Below are 10,283 nucleotides of genomic sequence, written 5' to 3' on the forward strand. Positions count from 1 at the left end.
GGTTGCGGAACTATTTCTCTTCCAGAAATTACAGGAGCCCGCGTAGGGACTTCCAACACCCTGTCGCCTTTCCTCATCACTTTCCGTCCCTGCTGCCTGAACATGCTTGGGTAAAAACACTCCCTCCCAGAGACTAAGTCAAGAAAACCTGAGGATTATTACATTTTACATTCAATTCTCCTGTCCCTTTAGTGAAAACCAGTGGAAGACAATAGCTGTAAAGGAAAGCATTGATACTTTGCTCCCTCCCAGCTTCTGGCTAGAAATCAGTGAATTAAGGGAAGGTGGCATTCAGAGTGTTTCCGGCTGTGTATTCTGGATACCTAGAGGCATCGCAAGTAGCCTGATAATGGGAGAGTGCAAGATTTAGTAGCCAAACTGAGAAGAGGAAATTAGCATTGTCAAGATGTAGGGCAGGATGGACCCAGGTTCAAGGGAGTGGCCTGGGGTGAGAAGGCAGAGAGCAGAGGAGAGAGAAGAGAGGGATCTTTCTTAAAAAGGGATTATGGACAAGAGGTTTAAAAAAAAAAACAAAAAAAAAAAAACAAGGAAAGGAAAAAGTAATTGGGTGTTAATTGCAAGGGAAGGATAAGGGTTGGGGGGGTGAATTGAATTAGGAGAATCTCTAAATTTAGCAACATTTTCTCATGGACAGCAGTACGAAATAATCCGGTTTCTTAAAACAGAGCTTGTCCTTTCAAAACATTTTTATTTTTTAAAGGAAACACACTTCCAGACATTTTCGTTCCAACCTAGAAATACTTTTCAGTTTGATTTACAATGCACAGCTTAAAAAACCCTCGAATTAATTTTTGTTCTGAACTTAAAATTCTTTATCTTTTATATTGCTTTGTAGATTATGTTTAAAAATCCACATCTACATAATAAGATGATGGTTTTCTTATATGAATTAAAAAGTTCATATATATGTTATTAATATCACATACGAGCAAGATAACTTAGCTGAGAATGTGCTTTTATAGATATATGTTAAACTGTTCTGAATTTTTCCAGGTTGTCCAAATGATTTGAAAGGGTAAAAAGATTTTTTAATACACAGTAAATACTTCTGAAATAGTGAATTAAAATGAAAAACAGATGACACATTTATTCAGCTTTTGGCTTCTGTAACATCAAACAGCACATTTTCTTCAAATGGTTTCATCAGTGGACCGGTAACCTCTTAAAATGATTGACTCAAACATGTCACTTATTTGATGATTGCAGGTTTATAAAATAGTCCCTATTTTTTTTTAATCCATCAACATGTTACATATGTATCACAATAGATTAAAAGGTAGCATTTATTCCTATGCTTTCTCTGCAGATAATTTTAAGTTTTCAAATAAAACAATGATATAATGTATGAATAAAGTATTTTAAGTCCATTAAAGAATATCTTAAAATTTGTAGTTGATTGATTTTATTAAAGGAGTTTAGTTTAGTTTTGTTTTTTTAAAGATTGATAAAGTCCATCTAACCCCAGCTCACAGAAAGAAAAAACGGAGCAACTTTTTACCAGGATGATATGCAGGCGTGGAATTTATTCAAAGTAAAGGATGGAAAGCAAATGAAAGGCATATACAAATTTGAAAGGAAAAAAAATTAGCGAAATGATTATTTTGAGTTCATTTTTAAATAAATGATAAGAAACTACTTTCAATGACTTGATAAAACAAAATTTCTTTTTTTCTCTTGAATTCCAGATACCTCCCTAATCTCAGAGAATACACAGCAGAGCAGAAACAACTTACCTATGTCTACTTTCAAGATAAAGCCAGGACCCTGAGATCTCAATCCATCCTCCACGGAGGATGTACCATGGAGCCCACACCAGGGTAGGTCTGAGAGTGCATACGTTCCCTGATATGCTCATATTCTCCGTGTCCTTGGAAATCTGTTGATACTTAAATACTCTCAGTTGGGACAAGTTTAAGAGGAACTAAAAATATAAAATCCTCCCTGGAGAAAAAGGAAGAGTGAAAGACCAATGGCAAGAAACAGATTTCTCCCCAAACATACCAAGAACGAAAAAGGGCACCTTGACCTCTTGGTGTGGGCCTGGGATAAGTGTCCTGAGGTGATGTCTCAGGCAGGGTCACAGTCCAAACAGTTGACACGCTCAAGCGTGGAGGCTGAAAAGAGTTTAATAGAGGACACTCTACAAAAATATGGTAGGGAAACTGCTCAGAAATGGAGTGCACCGGGGCCAGTGACAGCAGAGAGCTGGTTACACCGTGAGGCCTTGAGAGGCAAGAGGAAGGAATGGTCATCAGAGCCCAGAGAGAGGTGACTGCAAAGGACCACTCACTGGCACAGAGGCCACTGCTTGGATAGAGGGCCACAGGCAACTCACCACCGCTCACCAGGGAGGGGGCTGGGAGAACTAACACATAGACCCCACTCTCCTCCCATCCTCTGCCCCACGATCGTCACGAGACTGTGACAGAGACCAGCCAGAAAGCAGAGAGCAGTGCTTATAATAAGCCTCTCAGGGAGACAATGGCCTGGAAAGGCTGTCATAAGATAACCAGCATAGGTGACTTTGAATATTTAATTGTGGAGAAGAAACAGTTCTTAACATGAATACAAACTGTTAATGACCTTGTGGAAGGAAAACACAGTCTCTTTTCCGGAAGCAATATTTGCAGCACTCTAGGATAAGAAACATGTATGTATATGCCCTCACCCACACTCCCACTCACATATACCAAACTATTCTTCAAAGAAAAATAGAAGCCAAATTATGAAACAAAATAATATAAAATATATAAAATTATGACAATAAAACATAAGAATGTACAAAATTATAGCTAACTTTAAAATTCTGCGACCAGCCTCAGTTTCTCACTATTAAGAAATATAATCTATCCAGTTAAGGTGTTATAACACACGGGGAACAGCGAGAGAATGAGGAAGAAAAGAAAAAGTAAAACAAGAAAAGACAAAGAACTACGGGAAAAGTTAATTGAAACATGGTTCTTTTCATTTCCCTTTTCTTCCCCACAATGCAGGCCCAGATTGCTTGCTAATTCTTAGAAGCCAGAATCTAAGGGTCCCCTGAAATCTCACTGTTCTTGAGGCTTTTTCTTTTTCTACAAGCCAGCAGATCCCACCCTGTTTTCTAAGCAATCTTAGAAGACATCTAGAAATACAGAAGTGTAATTCTCCAGTCAGGGGGGAATGGCGGACACTGGAAAGCTATTTCCATAACCAGCGAAGCTATTTTGGATCTATATTTCTATTCTCCACCCATTACCCACCCCTTGTGCAGCTCCCGTGTGAGAGCACGAGGCTCCTCTGAAGATATGAAGGATCCTAGGTCACGGCCTTCTAGAGACAGTGTTTATGCATGCAACTCCATGGGCCAGTCTCTGCTAAATAGTCTCCTTTCTCCCTTCCCGGACCTACGTACGCACAACTGAAAACATCAAAACTGCATATTCTCTGTCATGTCATGTAGAACGCCATCTTAAGTGCATCTTGATTCCTCTCTTTCTTCCTTTCCTCCTTCCCTCTTTATAACACGCGTTCATTTCATGGACCTTTACTGAGCTCCAATATGCAAGCCACTGGGCAAGGCTAAGGATACAAAATAACTCAACATGCCCCAGCCAGATCTTGAGCAACACACAGAACCACAGAAAAAGAGGGACATACTGTCTCACTGTCCTTTCCCCTCCCCCCCCACCCTTGTAACACAACAGCAGATACTAAACATATAAATGCCTATCTAGAGCACATCTATGTATTATTGCATAAATGCGTGCATATGTATATACATAGTCTGATCCTAAAATACCTCCAGTCCCTTGGGGAAAGATCCTCCTCCACTCGCCACACTGTCTCCTGGCATCATTCCTATGTTTCCTGGTCTTTCATTGAATTCCAACAGGTTTTCAAGAATTAAACATATGCAAGGAAGGTAAAGCATACTCAGAATGGCAGATATAAGCTCATTGCTGGATGAGAGCTCACGGTGGTAGGAGCTGGGAATCAGCTCTGGAAGAGGAAGAAGGACATAAATAAAAAGATGATATATGCAGACGGTATTTTATAAGACTGTGGGAGGAAAAAGAAAAAAAACTAAGTACCCAGGTTCCCTTCAAAAATACCTTCTTTCCATTTTTTCCCCCTGGAAACCTACTCCTTAAGAACAAACCGGCTTGAAATTGAATCTTGGGAACTAAACTGTATGAGGACAGATAATATGGAAGAAAACCCTTCATTTGGGTAGTCACCGCTTCTCAGAAGCATCTGCCTTAGGATAGAATATATGCTTCTCCAGAGCTATGAGAGTCAGCTGGGTAACCTTAAAAATTGTTGGGTCCAAGGGCACCTGGGTGGCTTGGTCCATTAAGCACCCAACTCTTGATTTCAGCTCAGGTCACGATCTCACAGCTCACGAGTTTGAGCCACACATCAGGCTTTGCGCTGACACCACAGAGCCTGTTTCAGATTCTGATTCTCTCTCTCTCTCTCTCTTTCTCTCAAATATAAATATTTCTAAAACTTTTTTTTTTTTTTAACTGTCAGGTCCAGCCCCAAACCAGGTGGGCCCAGGCACCAATATGGTTGAAAATCGCCCGGTTGAGGGGCACCTGGGTGGGTCAGTCAGTTGAGTGGTAGGCTCTTGGTTTTGGCTTAGGTCATGATCTCCAGGTTGCCTGAGTTCAAGCCCCGCATCAGGCTCTGTGCTGACAGTGCAGGGGGAGCCTGCTTGGGATTCACTGTCTCCTTCTCTCTCTGCCCCTCCTGCACTTGCGCTGTCTCTGTCTCTCTCAAAATAAATAAACGTTAAGAAAATAAAAAATAAAACTCCTCAGTTGGTACTAACGTGCAGCCATAGTTGTATGTAATAAGTATATAGGTAGACATATGATTATTGCATTCCTATCATCCTTAGTAAAAGAAAATTATTCTAAATAACTCTGTTTTGCTTTTGACATCAAGAATTTATTGGAATAATATAATACCTTTAAACTCCTTTAAAAATAAAGATTGATATCAAATTTTTAAATAGAACCTATTGTTGTTTAAGATAACTGAAGCATGGAAGTTTTTTTAATGCTTAATAATAAAATGACCCTCCTAGAAAAATAGCAAGGTCTTGGTAAGCAGATGGAGTTTGGGTCAGAATAATGATGCAAAATTTTTATTCAAGCTTACTCCCTCCCTCCCACGTCTTCTATTTTCTCATCTATGCCATGTCTGGAGTCTATTGTACAGAATTTAGATAGGTTGGTAATATGCAACACAAGTTAGTTTGGGTACTGCTGATTTACAGAGACTCAAAGTTTCTTTCATCCAAATATTCAGTAATTTTATAAACACATCTACTTTGGGATCCATTTTAGTAAGTGGTACAGGTCATGGTTTCCCAGCGCATTCACACAATTTAAGAAGCCATCTCGATGCTGGGCTTGTGCTGTGCACAGCAGCAGCCGAAATTAAGGAAGGGGGCTTAGTCTTGAGAGGTATGCTCGCAAGGTATGGAAACCCAGATTAGCTCTGGCATGTAAACTACCAAAAACATTCTTGTTAACTGGGCAACATGTTTTCTAAAGGTGCAGAATCCACTTTGTTTCTATCACTTGTCAGAGTTAAGCATAAATAATGTACAAACAAACAAACTGTGCCAGTATAAAATGTAATATTTGTTTATGAGACACTTCCAGAATCTGACAGTGGCCCTCTGTTAACAATATTTAGGCCATAACTATATTGGCCAAATTTTTCAAAAAAATTCTTAAGCTTTGGGTAATGTTAATCAGCTTTAAAACCACCCCTGTATCTGGTTTCTAATCTCAGATAAAATCAGGACAGAGTCACCAATTCTAATGCTCATAATGTCACAGTAAAAGCTAAGCAAGAAGAATAATAAAGTAAGAGATTGTTATATAGCAGACTAACATTCTCCTAATCCTGGGCTCCCTGGACTTTGGGATTTTTTTTGAACCAGTAGAAATCCCTCAAAATGTTAGAAAGTTCACGGAGTTACCATTACTTTTCAAAATGTTGCCAAGAAAGACTATTAAAACTACATCCATTATCACTATATCACGATACCACACAAACACCAAAAAAGTAGAAAGTACAGACTATCTCAATAAAGGATAATCCCACAAAAAGAATGCACTTGACGAAAAACAATTTTCCTTGAATATCTTCTTTCCCTGCAATACAGTTAAAATGTCATCACACATCAGCCTGAGTCCACCAGCCAGTATTTGAGAATCACTGTTCAGAGGGTGTTTATTTAGTCTCCTATCTGGTTTCTAGGAAAACCCTGCTTACGATCTCCTCGATACCCGAGCAGACCTTTCTATCCAGCCCATCGTAAAGGGTGCCCGGCACGCTCATGACAAATTAGAAAGGAGTTTTTCTCCACCCAGTGCAGGGCTCCCACCTCCACCAGAACTTGCAGGAGCACAAGCAACATCAGAAGAGTCACTTCCCTCAAAGATCACCATCAGTGCAATGCCAGAGTTCTCTTTAATAGTAGTCGTAGTGGTGGTAGTAGTAGTTGTAATAGTGTCAGTAGTGGTAGTGGTGGTCGTATTAATAGTAGTGGTAGTAGTAGCAGTGGTGGTAGTGGTAGTGGTAGACGTCATCGTAGTAATGATAGTAGTAGTAGCGGTGGGAGGAGGAGTAGTAGTGGTGGTAGTAGTCACAGTAATGGTAGCAGTAGCGGTGGTGGTTGTAGTGGTAGTAGTAGTGGTAGTAGCAGTGGTGGTGGTAGTAGTGGTGGTTGTAGTGGTAGTAGTAGCAGGGGTGGTAGTAGCAGTAGTGGTAGTAGTAGTAGTAGTGGTGGTAGTAGTAGTGGTGGTAGTGTTAGTAGTGGTAGTGGTGGTAGTAGTGGGAGGGGTAGTAGCAGTAGTGGTGGTAGTAGTAGTAGTAGTGGTAGTAGCAGTAGTGGTGGTGTTAGTAGTAGTGGTAGTAGTGGTGGTGGTAATAGTAGTAGTAGTAGTAGTGGTGGTAGTAGCAGTAGTGGTGGTGGTAGTAGTAGTGGTAGTGGTAGTAGTGGTAGTGGTGGTAGTAGCAGTAGTGGTAGTAGTAGTGGTGGCAGTAGTAGTAGTAATGGTAGTAGCAGTAGTGGTGGTGGTAGTGGTAGTAGTAGTGGTAGTAGTAGCAGGGGTGGTAGTAGCAGGGGTGGTAGTAGCAGTAGTGGTAATAGTAGTGGTGGCGGTAGTAGTAGTAATGGTAGTAGCAGTAGTGGTGGTGGTGGTAGTAGTGGTGGTGGTAGTAGCAGTGTGGTAGTAGTAGTGGTGGCGGTAGTAGCAGTAGTGGTGGTAGTAGTAGTGGTGGTGGTAGTAGAAGTAGTGGTAGTAGTAGTGGTGGTGGTAGTAGCAGTAGTGGTAGTAGTAGTGGTAGTAGTAGTGGTGGTGGTAGTAGTAGCAGGGGTGGTAGTAGTAGTAGTGGTGGTAGTAGCAGTAGTGGCAGTAGCAGCAGTGGTACTTTGTTTAAACAAAACTTCGGGCAGCAACCTTTAACCCAGCACCTAACCCCTAAGATTCAGAATAAGAATCTATGGCTGGTTAGTCTTATAAACTAAGGTTTTTCCATAATGCATGGAAATTAAATGGAAGAGAACAAAGTGTGTATGATTTGTGTATTTGCATATAATTGTTATTTTATATATTTAGCCAAAACATGGAAGTTTCCCCTATCTTACAAGATCTTTTATTATGACATTCAGAGCAATGGGAATAAAAATTGCCTTGCTCATGTTCCATAGTCTGTAATAGTATAAGCCTCTGATCTGCCATGCCTAAGATAAATTTCCTAATAAATGATAAATATATACTACTAAAACTGAAACGTGTATCTGTAGGACAGATAGGTAGTTCTACCCTATGATCTTGTTTTTCTGCCTTCACCATGACATTCAGATTGTTAACTCTAAGGCAAGTCTTTTATTTTGAAAACCTGAACAACAATCATCTGATTCAATATAAAACATTGAAAATGTCCTGCAACTGAGCATACTCCAGATTTAAACTGTAGATTTTAAGTTAATTGTAAATGGTCTAATTTTTCGTTTATTTCAGTTTTTTCTTAACAGTCCTTTGATCTCCAATAAGGAATAAAAATAGCTTCATTGGTTCTGTAAATAAATACTTCTTTCTTAATCGATCTGTTTCCATTCTTTCCCAATAATGATCTCACACACATGAATCGCCCCCAATTTTCCCGTGCCCTACATGCATAGTGATCTCAGACTTTGAATTCTGTGAAATTGTAGAAAAGAAATAGAAGGTCCTCAGAATGGCTCATACGGAAAGGTAATCTTGCAGCTTTTTGTTCCCCTCCCCTGATGTGAAAAACACAACCCATGAGAAGACAAGTGCATAGGAAGGAAGCTCCAACAGGGCTTCTGTACAGGTAGCGGAACAACAAAGTAGAGTGTCGGCCAAATAACGTTCGCGTTTAATGTGGGCTAGCCAGCTGAAACACAAAAATCACAAATAAATAAATAAAAATTAATAGACAATTTAAAACTTCCCACCCAAAATTGAAATCAAGAGCTCTGATATAAAGTACTTTATCTGAAAAAAGAGCAGCTCAGCTTTACAAATTTGTAGCAAACCAGCAAATTTGTGCAGGCTAAGCAAGAAGCAAGCAAATGAGCATCAATTACTCCTGCAAATAGAACCTAAGAAGGTACACTTGAACAACAACAATCCTTATTTTTAGCCCCATCTTCCTCTTTTTCTAATTTCTCGGTTGTTATTGCCAACATTGCTTTTTGTCCTTCTACGATTGGCTGAAATCTAATATTAACCAGCTAGCCTACAAATGATTATTTAATGCTGATCTGCACAATATTCTTTTTTTCATAATTTTTTAAACATTTATTTATTATTGAGAGACAGAGAGATGCAGAGTGTGAGCAGGGGAGGGGGCGGAGAGAGAGGGGGTGACACAGAATCGAAGCAGGCTCCAGGCTCCAGGCTCCCAGCTGTCAGCCCAGAGCCCCACGTGGGGCTCAAACTCAAGAACCGCGAGATCATGACCTGAGCCAAAGTCGGTCGCCCAACCAACTGAGCCACCCAGGCACCCCTGCACAATATTCTTAAGAATAGTGTTATTAGTATTTGAAATCCAGATTTAATTCTGAGAAATTTAATCTGGTATTATATACGATCTACCAGATAAGACATATATAGCCACCGACGGGAAGAAATGACTGCAAGTTCTGCAGGAACTGATTGTAGTTGAATGGACCATTTTAAGAGATAAAAAATGAAACAGACAAACAAAAGGGGGAAAAAGTGCACATTCAAAAGTGAGTCGGTCGCCATCAAACCATTAGAAAAGTTACAGAGGCTCGTATTGACAATGCTCTCCGGCTCTGTCTATGAAAGGCTTTAGCCAAAAGCTTGGAAATTCCCATTCCTATTGTGAGGTAGATATGTCAACGTAAATTAAATTCACTTACCATTGGATTCATCTTTTTCTCATTCTAGGCTCACCAAGCACACTTCTGTCAATAAATAGATGCCCAGGTAGAGTTGCCCAAAGTGAGGGAGCGTGCTTATAAGGCTGGTCTGTGAGTTACATTTTTCACTCTAAACTAATCAGATGACATTCTGATTCCATATCAGTCATACTGAAAAATGGATTCACTCTTGAGTAATTGAAATCAGGCTTCTGAGAGTGGGAGATGAAGGACCAGACTGGACCACATTCAATTCCCCCCCAGTATGTGCCCATCATCAAGACACGTTGGAAAAAGACATCGGGAACCATTAGCTATGTGTTTTGTTTTGTTTTTTTCAGTTTGAAACTTTTACAGACATTAGGTTTTAACACAACTTTATAAAGAAAGGGAAGCTTCACTAAAATATAAAGCTGAGTCTACTTCTGCCAATGCACCTGGACAGACATGTTTCTTCCCTCCCTGGGATCAGCATTACATTTTAATATTTATGCTTAGCACCGTTCCTAGAACAGAGTTAATCTTTAAGAAATTGTTCGTTTGCGGGGCGCCTGGGTGGCGCAGTCGGTTAAGCCTCCGACTTCAGCCAGGTCACCATCTCGCGGTCCGTGAGTTCGAGCCCCGCGTCAGGCTCTGGGCCGATGGATCGGCTCGGAGCCTGGAGCCTGTTTCCGATTCTGTGTCTCCCTCTCTCTCTGCCCCTCCCCCGTTCATGCTCTGTCTCTCTCTGTCCCAAAAATAAATAAAAAACGTTGAAAAAAAAAAAAAAAAAAAAAAAAAAAAAAAAAAGAAATTGTTCGTTTGCTACCAAAAATAAATAAATAAATAAAATGCTAGCTTT

General features: G+C 40.1%; 1 protein-coding gene across 1 annotated transcript; it reads right to left on the reverse strand.

Moving 5' to 3' along the window:
* Nucleotides 1-6,359: 6,359 nt before the first annotated feature.
* LOC128776980 (uncharacterized) lies at nt 6,360-7,007 on the reverse strand (the record flags this gene model as incomplete). The annotated part of the gene is made up of 1 exon (XM_053901912.1): nt 6,360-7,007. A coding segment is annotated over one exon (648 nt), but the record flags the coding sequence as incomplete, so codon positions are not given.
* Between the last annotated feature and the right edge of the window lie 3,276 nt (nt 7,008-10,283).

This window comes from Panthera pardus, unplaced genomic scaffold (genome assembly GCF_024362965.1).
Source record: "Panthera pardus isolate Hobbes unplaced genomic scaffold, ASM2436296v1 HiC_scaffold_10, whole genome shotgun sequence".
NCBI classification, from domain to species: Eukaryota; Metazoa; Chordata; class Mammalia; order Carnivora; family Felidae; genus Panthera; species Panthera pardus.